The following is a 15,591-nucleotide window of genomic DNA, read 5'->3' as shown; positions in this document are numbered from 1 at the left end:
TTACTTGGCTCCGGCTGCCTCGTGCTAGTGTCCCGGCCGCTGTCCGACGTCCTCCATGTGTTTTTTTAAAATGCCCTTGTGTGCACAGAGCCTAAACGACTCTACATCAGATACACAGGTTACAGGTGGACAACTGTAGCTGATGTCAGTAATGTCATCAATGATTTATTGGTCACTTACTATAAGCCGGAGAGTTTAATTAGGCATTTTACTTGTTTATTAGCATTTAATCCTCATAACAAGCCTGTGAAGTAGATGGATACTACCCCTATTTGGAGGTAAGAAAACTGAGAATTATAGAGTTTAATCACTTTGCTTAAAATCTCATTAAGTCACAAGATTGGTACTAGTCAACAAGTTTATCTGACTCAAATCTTTGTTATTTTCTCTACTTCACGTTGACCTCATATAGAAGACAGTTAATATATTGGAATTAATTTAAACCAAGTAGCAAAAGAACATTAAAATGTATTTGTACAAACCTCATTCTTTATTTCAGTGACCTTCCTAATATATTATTTTGATGACTTAATATATATCTGCTTTTAAAAAGTAGGTAACTTTTAACATAGTCTGTACAACAGATGAGTTCAGAAGTGAAGGGAGTAAGGACTCCCAGGAGCACATTCCTCTCCGCTCACCAGTGCTATATGCTCTAGTGGTTCCCCCTGAGAGGGCCATGAGTATCCTTCTGTTGCCATGGGTTAGCTACTGTGGGTTGTCTGGTAGACTTGGTTGGGCTGGCCCCTCTTCAGTTGATTGCTAATCTCTGCCTTGTTCAGATGCCACCAGCCACTGGTGGGTAGAACTGTGTCACAAGAAGGCTGGCTGTGGAGCCCCATTGCTCAGTGCATGCTGGAACTGGGATTGAGATGGGTGGCTGTGGGGCCAGGGGTCCTGCATGGACCTAGTATCTGTCTGCTGGTGGGTGGGACCAGTTCCTGAAGTGGCTTACTGCACAGTCCAGTGTGTCCCAAAGCTGTTGACAGCCTGCTAGTGAGCAGGGCTGAATCCCAGGTTGGTCGAATAAGGGGCCCAAGGTGTCTCAGAAATACTATTAATCTGTTCATGTGTAGGTCTGGAGCTCAGAGAGTCCTGGGGCTGTTGCTTGCCTGCTGGTGGGTCAGCTGGGTCCTGACATGGCAGGCTATGGGGCTCTGGTGGTACTGAGGTTGGTGTTTGCCCACTGGTTGGTGGGGTCAGAGTTCAAGAGATACCAAGGTTAGTGGTATATCCTTGTTGGGGAGGCTGGTGGTGAGGGCAGAGCTGACTGGTGGGGGAGGGTGCTCTTGGGGAGGCTAGAGCTGAATGGGTCACCCGTTCACTGGTGGGTCACTGGTGGGTCACCCGTTCAGGGGTGTGAATCTTGACTTTACCATGTCTCCACCCCTCCCACTCATCTTCCTTCTTCATATCTTTAGTTGTAAAAGATCTTTTATCCTACTCTTCTAATCTTTCTCATCAGTAGTTGCTCTGTAAATTGTAGATTTGATGTGCCCATGGGAGGAGGTTAGCTTAGAGTCTTCCTACTCTTTGGAAGTCATTTGGTCATTTGGAAGCCATCTTGTCATTCTCCAAAATTACTCGGTTCTTTTCTTTCTTTCGGGGGGGTATTTATTTATTTATTTATTTTTGGCTGCCCTGGGTCTTTGTTGCTGTGTGTGGGCTTTCTCTAGTTGTGGAGAGTGGAAGCTACTCTCTAGTTGTGGTGCATGGGCTTCACACTGTGGTGGCTTCTCTTGCTGTGGAGCATGGGCTCTTGGGTATTTGGTCTTCAGTAGCTGCTGCACGTAGCCTCAGCAGTTGCTTGGGTCTCAAGGGCTCCAGAGTGCAAACTCAGAAGCTGTGGTGCAGCTTAGTTGCCCCAAGGCATGTGGGATCTTCCTGGACCAGTGATTGGACCCATGTCTCCTGCACTGGCAGGCAGATTCTTAACCACTGGATCACCAGGGAAACCCTAGTGTATTCTTTATACATATATATATATGTATATATATAGAGGAAATACTAAACAGGAGTTCTCTTAACCAGTTTTAAAATTATCACTTAGATATGGGTACTATGTTGAACAGCGGATCACTAAAATTTATCCATCTTGTATAACTGAAACTTTATACCCATTTTACAGCTCCCCATTTCCCCCTTCTCCTAGCCTCCTGGCAACTCTGCGTCTGTGTATTTGAATCTTTTAAATATCTCATATAAGTGAAATCATGAAATATTTCATACTCTGTGACTAGCTTATTTCACTTAGCATAATGTCCTTGAGATTCTGCACTGTTGTTGCATATGGCAGAACTTGCTTCTTTTTTTAAAGATTGAATAATATTCCATTGCAAGTATGTACCACATTTTGCTTATCCATTCATCTTTCAATGACATTTAGGTTGCTACCGTATCTTTACCATTGTGAATATTGCTGCAATAAACATAAGAGTACAGATATCACTTAGATATTCTAATTTCAATAGTTTTGGATATATACCTAGAAGTAGGATTGCTGGATCATATGGTATTCTATTTTTAATTTTTTGAGGAACCTCTTTACTGTCTTCAGCAGAGACTGGATTTACATTTCCTTGAACAGTGTACTAAGGTTCCAGTTTCTCCATGTCCTTGCCAACACTGTTTATCTATATTTTAAAGAATCAAGAGGGAGGGTACATACATATAATTATAGCTGCTGATTCATGTTGTTGTATGGCAGAAACCAACACAATGTTGTAAAGAAATTTTCCTCCAGTTAAAGAAATAAATTAAAAAAATAATCATAGCTACCTTAACAGGTATGAGGTGGTAGCTCATTGTTTTTTCTTTTGATTTGCACTTCCTTGATGATTAGTGATGTTGATGACCTTTTCATATACCCGTTGTTCATTTATATGTGTCTTCTTTGCAGAAATGTGTATCCAAATCCTTTGCCCATTTTCTAATTGGGTTGTTTAGTTTTTCCTGTTGAACTTGATTTTGTTTTAAGAGAATATGTGTTCAGTGAATGAAATCACATGTCCTCCTGAGGAATGACTGGCCTCTAAACATTTGTTATGAACATTTATCATTACCTCTTGAATTTAACTTTTGAAATTGATTTGTATAATATAGAATTGTGTTTTCAGAAGAATACTGCCAATGACATTATATATACGGATCCATGTTTAGGCAATCCAGTGGTATGAAGACTTTTAGCGATTGCAGTTTGAGTGACTTTGAAAATTTCATTTCAAACATGGGGGCCCAGTGTCTTCAGAATAAGCCACAAATGCAAAGAGTGCCGGCATCAATCTGTGGCAATGGCAGAGTGGAGGGAAATGAAGTCTGTGACTGTGGTACTGAGGAAGTAAGTCTAATAATTGGAAAATTGATAAATTTATTGTTTCTGTTCATCCCTTTGTAATAAATGCTTTATATCTCAAATATGACTAGGTACCATGCAAAATATCAGCAATAATGAAATAAAGTTAAAATGCATATAAGAATATGCTATCTAGATTTAATAGGTTGAAGAGTTTTGGAAAAATGTTAAGACTATTCCCCTAAAATTATTGCTGATAGGAAAAAAAGGAAGTCTAGAATGAGCTTTTGGTTCCAGACTAAATATGTATAGTATTTTCAAATCTGTGCTTAACCTCTGGACATTTGGTAAGTGTCTTATTGAAGATTAATATGGGAGCAGACCATAAAGTATCCTTTAGGGTATTGCCTCACAATGGAATCACAATGGAGGGAAAACTGTTAATGTTACAATCTGAACAGTGAATGATTCTGATTCCCCCATATCACCCTCTTCCCTCTTCCCATATAACCACTGCTGCTGCTGCTGCTGCTAAGTCGCTTCAGTCGTGTCCGACTCTGTGCGACCCCACAAATGGCAGCCCACCAGGCTCCGCCGTCCCTGGGATTCTTGAGGCAAGAATACTGGAGTGGGTTGCCATTTCCTTCTCCAATGCATAAAAGTGAAAAGTGAAAGTGAAGTCGCTCAGTCGTGTCCGACTCTTAGCGACCCCATGGTCTGCAGCCTACCAGGCTCCTCCGTCCATGGAGGAGAGAGCCCAAATCAATAAAACCAGAAATGTGAAAGGAGAAGCTACGGCTAACACCACATAAATTCAAAGGATCATAAGAGATTATTTCAAATAATTATATGCCAGTAAAATGGGCAAAATGGAAGAAATGTACAAATTCTTAGAAATGTGTACTCTCCTAATACTGAACCAGGGAGAAATAGAAAAGATGAACAGACCAATTGCCAGTAATGACTTTGAATCAGTAATGATAGTAATAAAATTACCAACAAAAAATCCAGGACCAATGGCTTCCTTCACAGGTGAATTCACCAAACATTTAGAGAACAGTTAATACCTGTTCCTATGATAATAAACAACCATATGTATGTGTCTTTCCCTTGATACTTTTCTGTGTATTTGTCTGTCCTTATGCCAATTCCACAGTCTTAGCTAATGTACTTTTACAGTAAGTCTTAAAAACATTTTGTGTAAATCAATAAACTTTAGTCCTCTTTTTCAAGATACTTTTACTATTCTGGGACCAGTTTATTTCCATGTAAGTTGAAGAATTGGCATATAATTGTGGGGATGTTGATTTGGACTGTGTTGTATTCATATACCAATCTGAGGGGAGTTACCTTCTTACCAATATTAGTTATGCCAATCTGTGCACATTGTGTATCTCTTAACTTATTCAGATCTTCTTTATTTATTTCTTCTATAGATTGCTTATTTTGAAAGTTTAAAAATTTTATTTAACAATTACATCACTAGTATAAAAATTGCAGTGGACTTTTCTGAATTATAGTTTTTGTTACAAGTGCTGAGAGTGGCCTTCTTTCCTTTGTTCTTATTTTTAGGGAGAAAGTTTTCTGACTTTTACCATTAAATATGATATTAGATATAAGCTTTTCTTTAAATAGATGTGCTTTACCATATTGAGGAAATTTCTTTCTGAGCATTTTTTTTAAATTGAATAAATTTGAAGTAAAATATTGTAAGTTTAAGTTGTACAGTGTGTTACTGTGATATATTTATATATGTTTATATATTGTTATCTGGTTGCTGATATGGTGATATTTACTACATTACATAATTATAGGGATTTTTTTCTCTGTTTCTTTGCATTGATCACTTAGGAAGGCTTTCTTGTCTCTCCTTGCTATTCTCTGGAACTCTGCATCCAGATGGATATATCTTTCCTTTTCTCCTTTACATTCGCTATAGTCAAGTAGTATTGCCTATATTCATTATATTGTGCAGTAGATTTCTATGGCTTATGTATTACTTGTTGTAAGTTTGTACCCTTAAATACCATCAGTCTTATTCCTTTGTCTCCACAACCTCTGGTAATGAGTATTTTACTCTGTTTTTCACAGGTTTAAATTTTTTAGATTCCACATATATGTGATATCACACAATTCTTCTCTTCTTTGTTTGACTTATCTCATTAGCATAATGTGCTCAAGGTTTGTACATATTGTTGAAAATGCGAGAATCGCTTCCATTTTCTTGGCTGAAAAACATTCCATTGTGTTTGTGTAGCACATCTTTTTTATCTATTAATCCATTGATGGGTGTTCTGGGTGTTCCTATATCTTTGGTATTATAAATAATACTGTGATAAATACAGAGTGCATATATCTCTTTGAAATTCAGTTTTCATTTTCCTTGGGTATATACTCAGAAGTAGAATTGCTGGACCATTTGGTAGGTCTATTTTTAATTTTTTGAGCAACCCCCATATTATTTTGCATAGTGGACCAATTGTTTGGACCAATTTACATTCCCACCAACAATGTATAAAGCTTCCCTTTTCACCACATCCTTTCCACTGTCTGTTGTCTCTTGTATTCTTGATGACAGCCATTCTAATAGGTTGGAAGTGATGTCTCATTGTGGTTTTGATTTGTATTTCTTGATGATTGGTGATGTTGAGTGTCTTTTCGTGTGCCTGTTGGCCATCTGTATGTCTTTTCAGAAAAACATCTAGTTCTTCTGCTCATTTTAAAATTGGAGTGTTTTTTTTTTGTTATCAGATTGAATGAGTTCTTTATATATGTTTAATATTAACCCCTTATCTGATACATGCTTTGCAGAATTTTTCTCCCATCATATAGGGTTTGTTTTTTTTTTCCCATTTTGATAAGTGTTTCTTTTGAGGCGCAAAAGTTTTTGAGTTTGATGTCCCATTTGTTGATTTTTTTCTTTTGTAATTTGTCCATTTGGCCTCATGCTCCTAAATTTATACCCAAGATCAGTATCTGAGATTCCTCCCTACATTTTCTTCTAGGGGTTTCATGGTATCAGATCTTATGTTTAAGTCTTTGATCCCTTTTGAATTAATTTCTCTGGGTATTGTGGGATAGAAGTCAATGTCATTGTTTTGCATGTTTTTCTCCAGTTTTTCCAGTTGTTGAGAAGTGTGTACTTTCCTCATTGGATATTCTTGACTTCCTTGTTGAATATTAGTTGACCATATATGCCAGAGTTTGGTTTTGAGTTCTCTGTTCCCTTTGGCTGATTGATATGTCTATTTTTGTCCCAGTATCATACTGGTGTTTGTTTTATTATGTAAGTTTCAGATGTACAGCATTCTAATTAAACATCTGTATATACTACAAAATGATCAGCACCGCAAGTCTGCTTACCATCTAATGTCAAAGGGTTGACTCCCTTCACCCATTTCTCTTACTTCCTAAATCGCTTCCTTCTGGTAACCACTAATCTGATCTCTGTTCTATGAGGTTTTTTGGTTTTATTTAGTTGGCTTTTTTGAGTGCTTTGTTGTCTTTTAGATTTTATATTTGAATGAAATGATATGGTGTCTTTCTCCATTTGAGTTATTTCTCTTAGTGTAATACTTTCAAGGTTCATCCATGTTGTTGCAAACAGCAAGGTTTCATTCTTTTTATGGATGAGTAAGTATTCCATTGACTTCCCCTGTGGCTCAGTGGTAAAGAATCTGCCTGCAATGCAGGAGACCCTGGTTGATCCCTGGGTTGGGAAGATCCCCTGGAGAAGGAAATGGCAACTCACTCCAGTATTCTTGCTGGGAAAATCCCAGCAAGGAGGAGGAGGTGTCTGACAGGCCACAGTCCACAGAGTTGCAAAGAGCCGGACATTACAGAGGGACTGAGCATGAAGTATTCCATTGTGTATGTATACAAGGTCTTCTTTATCCATTCTTCCATCAATGGACACTTAGGTTGTTTCCACACTTGTGCATGTTTAGTCGCTCAGTCTTGTCCGACTCTTTGTGACCCCAAGGACCCCAAGCCTGCCAGGCTTCTTACATGGGATTCTCCAGGCAAGAATATTGGAGTAGGTAGCCATTTCCTTCTCCAGGGGATCTTCCCAACCAGGGATTGAATCTGCGTTTCCTGCATTATAGGTGAATTCTTTACCATCTGAGCCACCAGGGAAGTCCCTTAGGTTGTTTCCACATCTTGGTTATAAATAATGCTGCAATAAACAGAGTGCATATTTTTTTTTTCTAGTTAGTGTGTTGTATTATTTGGATAAATACCCAGAAGTGGAACAGCTGATTGTATGATAATTTGACTCTTAGGTTTTTCAGTAATCACCATAATGTTTTCCTGGAGAAGGCAATGGCAACCCACTCCAGTATTCTTGCCTGGAGAACCCCAGGGACAGCAGAGCCTGGTGGGCTGCCGTCTAGGGGGTCGCACAGAGTTGGACATGACTGAAACAACTTAGCAGCAGCAGCAGCAGCAGCATAATGTTTTCCATAGTGGCTGCACCGATTTTTAGTCGTACCAATAGTGGACTAGGGTTCCCTTTTCTACATGTTCTCTCCAACATTTGTTATTTTTTATTTTTGATAATAGTTATTCTAAAAGGTGTGAGGTGATATCTTATTGTAGTTTGATTTGCATTTTCCTAATAATTATGTTGATTATCTTTTCATGTGCCTGTTGGCCATCTCTGTGTCTTCTTTGGAAATGTCTGTCAGGTTCTGTGTCCATTTTTTTAGTCAGGTTGTTTGTTATTTTGTTCTTGAGTTGTATATGTGTTTTATGTATTTTGGATATTAACACCATATCAGATATATGATTTGCAAATATATTTTCATTCAGTAAGTTGCTTTTTCATTTTGAGATGGTTTTCTTTGCTGTGAGGAAACATTTTAGTTTGATGTAGTCCCGTTTGTTTATCCTGCTTTTGTTTCTCTTGCCTTTCAATTCAGAGCGACAAAAACCTTACCCTTACAAGATCGATATCAGTGAGATTATTGCCTACATTGTCTTCTAGGAATTTTATGGATTCATGTCTTATATTCAAATCAATCCATTTTGAGTTCATTTTTCTTTATGGTGTGAGGTAGTAGTCTAGTTTCTTTCTTTTGCGTGTGGCTGTACAGTTTTCTCGACACCATTGAAGACACTCTTCTTTCTCTGTAGCGTATTCTTTGTTGTAAATTTATTGTCTGTGCATGTGTGGGTTTATTTTTGTGCTCTCAGTTGTGTTCCATTGATCTGTGAGTCTGTATTTGTGCCAGTACCATTCTGTTTTGACTATGGTAGCTTTGTAGGAAGCAAAACATACTGTTTTACTTACTGTAGCTTTATAGGAAACAGTTGTCCCTTGATATCTACAGGAGATTGGTTCTAGGACCCTTAAATGATGCTAAAATCCATGCATGTTAAAATTCTTTTTATAAATGGCACATAACCTACCAACATACGCCTACTATTTTAAATCATTTCTGGATTACTTATAATACCTAATACAATGTAAATTCTTTGTAAATATTTGTAAATAAAATGTAAATGCTATGTAAATAATTGCCAGAATGCAGCAAATTTAAATTTTGCTTTTTGGAACTTTCTGGATTTTCAGAAATCCAGAATAATTTCAATTTAAGATTGGTTGAATCCATGGTGCATAACTCACAGATATGGAGGACCAGCTGTAATTTGAAATCAAAAAGTGTGATACTTCCAGCTTTGTTTTTCTTTCTCAAGATTGTTTTGGCTGTTGGGGATCTTTTGTGTTTCCACACACCTGTGGTTTTTATTACTATGGCTTTGTAGTTTAGTTTGAAATTCAGAAACATGATACGTCTAGGTTTTTTTTTTCCTCAGAATCACTTTGCCTATTTGTAGTCTTTTGAGCTTCCATGCAAATTTTAGGATTTTCTCTATTATTGTGAAGAATGCCTTTGGTATTTTTATGGGGATTATGTTGAATCTGTAGATGGTTTTGTGTCATATAGCCATTTGAATAATATTAATTTTTCCAATCCATGAACATAGGATATCTTTCCATTTCTTCTTGTCTTCATGTCTTTTTTTAATTTTCTTCAGCAAAGTTTTGTGATTTTCATTAGGCAGGTCTTTCACTTTCTTGGTTAAAATTATTCCTAAGTATTTTGTTGATTTTAATACTATTGTGAATGGGATGGATTTTCTAAATTTCTGTTTCAGGAGCTTCATTATTAAGGTAAAGGAATGTGATTGATTTCTGTATGTTGACTTTGTATCTTGCCACTAAACTGAAATCATTGATTAACTCTAGTTTTTTGATGGTTCTTTGAGATTTTCTGTATATAGGATCATATTATCAGCAAATAACCACAGTTTTACTTCTCTTTTTATTTGGATGACTTTCCTTTTTTTTGTCTTGCCCAATTACTCTGCTAGGTCTTCAGGAAAACTGAAGGACTGAAAATACTCAGTTTCAAAACTTAATAAAAACTATAATAATGGCAATATAGTACACACAAAAAATAGACAAAGAGTTTATTAGAACAAAATGAAGACCTCAGAAATAAAGTTCTAAAAACTGAATAGGCATATTGAGAGTGGGTGTTATTGCCATGTTCTTGATCTTAGGAGACATGCTTTCAATTTCTCTACATTAAGTGTAATCTTAGTTAGCTAAGAATTTTCAATTAAGAATTAGTGTTGAATATTGTCCAATATTTCTGTTTCTATTGAGCTTATCATATGAATTTTCTGTTTTTTTTTCTTCTATTAATATGATGCATTTCATTCATTGCTTTTTGAGTGCTAACCCAGCCAGCCATCATGCAATCTTGAGATTAACCCCACTTGGGTTATTATATATACATATATATATATAAACATTTTAATTTACCCTTTTGTTCAGGATTATGGAGCTTATTTTTAGAAGGGAATTGTGGTCTGTAGTTTTTTTCCTTTTTTGCAATCTTTTCTTCTGGTTTTTGTATCAGGGTAATTATGGGCTCACAAAAAGAGTTGGAATATGCTCCCTACTCCTACCTTCTGCAAGATTTGTTTAAGATTGGTATTATTCCTATTTATTTGTCATGAAAGAGCACTCGACAGTAGATTTCCCCCTTAAATCTAACCCCCTAGAAGTTTTATAGTTTTGCAATTTAATTTTAGATTTATGACCCATTTGAATTTTTATTTGTGTGTGTGTGTGTGTGTGAAATGTGTACAGTCAATATCTAGAGTTTTTCATGTGAATGCCCAGTTGTTCCAATACCATTTATTGAAAATGCTTTTATTCTCCACAGAGTTGCATTTGTTCCATTATCAAAGATTTTATTATCTCTATGTAGGTTAATTTCTGAGGTCTCCATTTTGTTCTAATAAACTCTTTATCTATTTTTTTGTACATACTACAGTGCCATAATTATAGTTTATATTGAGTTTTGAAATCGGGTATTTTAAGTCCCTCAGTTTTTCTCCTTCTATTGCTCCTCCTCCTTCTTCTTTCTCTTCCTCAACATTGTGTTGTCTTCTCTGTCCTTTGCCTTTCCATATAAACCTTAGAATCAGTTTGACAATGTTAAAAAACGATTGCTGGACTTTTTATTGTAATTGCATTGAACATCAAGTTGTGAAGAACTGACATTTTAACAATATGAAGTCTTCCTATTCATGAACATGAACATTCTCTTCATTTATTTATACTTTCTTTGATTTTCTTCATCAAGTTTTGTAGTTTTCATTATATAGATCCTGTAAGATTTTTTTTTCTAGATGTTGTTACCAAATTGAAGAAGTTTCCTCTATTCCTAGTTTGCTAATATTTTTATAAGTGATTTTAGATTTTGTCAAATGCTTTCTCTACAGCATTTGTGAGGGTCATTGAGTTTTCTTCTTTAGTCTATCAATATTATTGATTGCATTAATGGATGTTTGCATAATAAGCCATCCTTTCATGCTTGTGATGAATCCTACTTGGTTGTATTATGTAATTATTTTTGTACATTGTTGGATTCAATTTCCTAATTTTTTTTTGTTGAGGATTTTTGCATCTATGTTTATTAGATCTATTTATTTTAATCTATAGATTTATTTGTGAGATCTATAGATTTATTGATATATAATTTTCATTTCTTGAAGTGTCTTTGGTCTTGATATTAGGCTAACACTGGCCTCATAGAACTAGTTAGGAAGCACCACATATCAGTGCTGGGAGAGTGATATGTCTGTGATTCCATGGGGTAAAGACAGTAGAAGCTCCATGCTTAGTGCTTTTCCTGAATTCTGTCCTCAGTGCTTTTTCTCTTGACTGATTTTAATTTGTATCCTTTCCATATAATAAACCATAACTGTGAGTATTAACAGCTTTCAGTGTGTTCTATGAGTTCTTCCAGTAAATTATAAAACCTGAGTGTGGTTTTGGGAATCCACCTGAGCTTGTGATTGGTGAAAATGAGGACACTCATGGGGACTGTTCTTTCTAACTTTGCATTGGGTCTAAACTCTACTCACCCCTTCTAGATTTTTTCAAACTTTATTTATTTTTTGACTGTGTCCCAAAGAATGTGGAAACTTATTTCCTTGACCAGGGATCTAACCCACATGCCTTGTATTGGAAGCATGGAGTCTTAACCACTTCCTCCAGGGAGGTCCCATACCTACCTCTTCCCCCACCCTGATTTATTGAGGTATCATTAGCAAATAAAAATTGTATATGGTTTCAGGTTTACATATATACAATGTGATGTTTTCATATATGTATGCATTGTGAAATGGTTCCCATGATCAAACCAGTTGAAATGTCCATCATCTCACACAGTTATCATTAAAAAACATTTATTTCTTCTTAGCAAATTTCGCCTGTGTAATGCAGTATTGTTAACTGTAGATCCTGACAACAAACTCATTTTATCAATGAAAGTCTGTACCCTTTGATGTGTATCTCCCCTTTCCTCTCACCATTTAGGCACTGGAGGTGCCACTCTTCTCTGTTATAATATTTAGTTTCTAAAAAAAAAAAGTTGTTTTATGTATTTTTCCCAGTTTTCTAGTTGATTAAGAGTAAGTCCCACCATAGAATTTTAATTGTTTAAAGATGCACAAATCTATAAGTGTCGACAGCATGCATATTTCCCCCCCAAATTAAAAAAACTGTGTAGCATAGCTCTTGCCAAAGTTTATATTATTTCCATGACATAGTTTTATTGTGTATTCCACTCATTTATAGCAATGTGGACCTGATAACTGTTGTAATCCTCGTACTTGTGTGCTGAAACCAGGTTCAGAATGCGATGAAGGATTATGCTGCAACAACTGTAAAGTACGATTTTAGTTTATTACCATCTTCCAAGTATAAAATGAAATATGTCTTGATTACTTTTGAATACAGACACTTAGCTGTAACTCACAATACATGACTTTTCATGTAAAGACAAAAATAAGTTCAGAGTGATGTGTCTAATTTTACAAATTATAGTTGGATGTTGAGTCCTCCTTATAATGTCGTTATTCTCCCTAATGATGCTATTGGTTTTAAACCTTGATTGACAGCTATTACAGAATTCTTTGATGCAGAACATCTTCATTGAAAGGGACTATTTTCATTTATTTTATCCAATATTTACATTTTTATAAAAAATGATGTTTTAGGTTGTGATGGGTATTTGTGAGTATATAATTGAAAGATAAAGCAATTTACCATAAATGCATAAATAATGAAACTCACTAGATATAACACTTTCCAAATGCTGCATGTCAGCACAAAATTTAAACTACGAATTTGTTATACAAAGACAATTTGACTTAAAGGTTACATTTTAGCTTATATGATGAAGATGTTCCTTCCTGTCCCCTGTTTTACTTTTCAGCTCTTCCACATATATGTGACAGGTTTGTCACATGAGAACCCCTCTATTAAATGACCTGCCACTGGTCCTGTGTCCTTCACTATAGTTGACTGATATGGTTCCCCCTCTGCCCCCGGAATCTTACCATGGTTAATTCTTTCCTCTGTGATCTTTATAGTATAAAATAGAAGCCATCAATTAAGAAGTATGAGATAAATGCCCAATTAATGTTCTTTATATAAATTTTCAGAATGCTATACATGAAAATGTTAATGACCCATAGGATAAGTCAGGAGAAAGTTTACTATTAGGTTCCTTTTTTCCCAAAGACTTTAGTAGTTGAACTGCCTTTTTAATCATTCTTTGCATTTCTACTGCTTATTCTCAGTTATTTAGGTTTCACATTTTCATAGAATTATAGATATTCCATACTTTAAATATTTTATTTAGAAAGTACCTAAATTTCACAATTTTCCTTAAAGCAATAATTATCCCAAGCTAAAAGCTACTTTTCCTGCCTTCTAGCCAAAACTTGGATTATCATTGTATCATATTTTTAATATACTTTTCCTTGTGCATATTCCTTACCTCCTGTTTTGGTTGATAACATTCAGTTTTTTTCAATATGATTATTATAATGTTTTATAACAGTAAGATACTGAGAGACACTAATGAATAAGTACGTTATTAAGCTATAAATGGAATTAGAGCAAGATTAAATATTGGTAAACACAATAATCATATATAATGCTTTACTTTTTATATTTTCATTTCTACTAGTTCATGCAAGCAGGTGCTACATGTAGGCCCATTGCACATCCTGAATGTGATATTCCTGAGGTTTGTAATGGAAGCTCAGGAAGGTGTCCGGCTGATATAACTATACTCAATGGAAGGACATGTGAAGGAGGAAAAGCTTTTTGTTATGATGGAGGCTGCCAAGATATTGATGCACGTTGTGAGAGTGTATTTGGAAAAGGTATTGTTTTGTAGCATCTATATAGTTGGTCCTCAATATTTTCATTAACATTACCAAGACAGTGGTCAATTAGATGTATTTAAATTATTTATTCTGTTTAAAAATCTCTTTTTTGGAGAAGGAAATGGCAACCCACTCCAGTACTCTTGCCTGGAAAATTCCAGGTAGGCTACAGTCCATGGGGTCGCAAAGAGTTGGACACGACTGAGCGACTTCACTTTCTTTCTTTCTATAGTTCCTGGAGAAGGAAATGGCAACCCACTCCAGTGTTCTTGCCTGGAGAATGCCGTGGACAGAGGGGCCTGGTGGGGCTGTGGTCTATGGGGTTGCAAAGAGTCGGACACGACTAAGCAACTAACACACACACAAAATCTCTTTTTAGTTTTTGAACTTATTAAAAATATGTTTAAGGTGTACAACTTAATATTTTGATAGGCATATACATTATGAAATAATTGCCACAGTCATCTGCTTAACATATTGCATGCATATACCCAGTAATACGCTTTCTGGATCCTAAGGTGGTGCATTTAAATTTTTGAGAATCCTGTCTACTGTTTTCCATAATGACTGTGCCAGTTTTCACTCCCATCAACAGTATATAAAAGTTTCATGTTCTCCACATTCTTGCTAATACTTATTATCTTTTTATCTTTGATAACACACTATCCTAAAAGGTGTGAGTTGTGGTTTTGATTTGCATTTCCCTGATGATTAGTGATGTTGAGTCCCTTTTCGCGTATCTGATGGTCATTTGGCTTTTATTTGGAGAAATATCCATTTAGGTCCTTTGCTATTTTTAAATCTCTTTATCTTTCTTATTTAATTATATGAGTACCATATTTTAGAAATTAATCCCTTATCAGCTATATGGTTTGCTAATTTTTTCTCCCATTCTGTAGGTTTCATTTTTGCTTTGTTGCTTATTTTCTTTGCTGAGAAGTTTTTTATTTTGATACAGTCCTATTTATCTATTGTTGCCTGTGCTTTTATGTCATCCAAATAATATCTCCCAGAGTAGTATCCAAGAGCTTTCTCTCTACATTTTTTTCTAGTATATTTATAGTTTCAGGTTAGTTTAAGTCTCCTCAACCAGCAACTTTGTTGATGCACAATTGACATATAACGTTCAGTAAGTTTAAGTTGTACAACTATTGATTTGGTACTTTTATATATTTCAGAATGATTACCACCATTGTGTTAGCTAAACTTCCATTATGTCACATAATTACCATTTCTTTTTCATGGTGAGGACATTTAAGATCTACTTTCTTAGCAACTTTCAGGTATATAATTTGATATTACTAAAGTATAAACATTATGCTGTGCATTAGATTCCAAGTTTTTCATGTTATAACTGGAAATTTGTAACTTTTGAACACCTCCTCATTCTCCCCACCTTGCAGCCTGTGGTAACTATTGCTCTACTGTTTGTTTCTCTGAATTCAATTAGATTCAACATATAAGTGTTATCAGAGAGTATTGTCTTTCCCGGTCTGACTTATTTCACTTAGCATAATGCCCTCGGAGTCCATGTT

The 15,591-nt window shown here is 35.6% G+C and overlaps 1 protein-coding gene across 7 annotated transcripts in view; it reads left to right on the top strand.

Annotated features, from left to right (window-relative positions):
- The window catches only part of ADAM32 (ADAM metallopeptidase domain 32), a 252,915-nt gene that overhangs the window by 69,367 nt on the left and 167,957 nt on the right, over nucleotides 1–15,591 (top strand). For all 7 annotated transcript variants that reach the window (XR_014063396.1, XR_014063397.1, XM_081524007.1 and 4 more), the window contains exons 12-14: nucleotides 3,160–3,337; nucleotides 12,456–12,548; nucleotides 13,855–14,053. Coding sequence is in view for 5 of the 7 variants with exons in the window: in XM_081524007.1 (XP_081380133.1) it covers nucleotides 3,160–3,337; nucleotides 12,456–12,548; nucleotides 13,855–14,053 (470 nt within the window). In the remaining 2 variants the exon portion in view is untranslated. The remainder of the gene's footprint in view (nucleotides 1–3,159; nucleotides 3,338–12,455; nucleotides 12,549–13,854; nucleotides 14,054–15,591) is intronic.

The sequence above is a fragment of the Giraffa tippelskirchi genome, chromosome 8 (genome assembly GCF_054371585.1).
Source record: "Giraffa tippelskirchi isolate mGirTip1 chromosome 8, T2T-mGirTip1v1.2.pri, whole genome shotgun sequence".
NCBI lineage: Eukaryota > Metazoa > Chordata > Mammalia > Artiodactyla > Giraffidae > Giraffa > Giraffa tippelskirchi.
The sequence above is the reverse complement of the archived record's forward strand: the minus strand, read 5'-3'. Positions and strand labels throughout refer to the sequence as shown.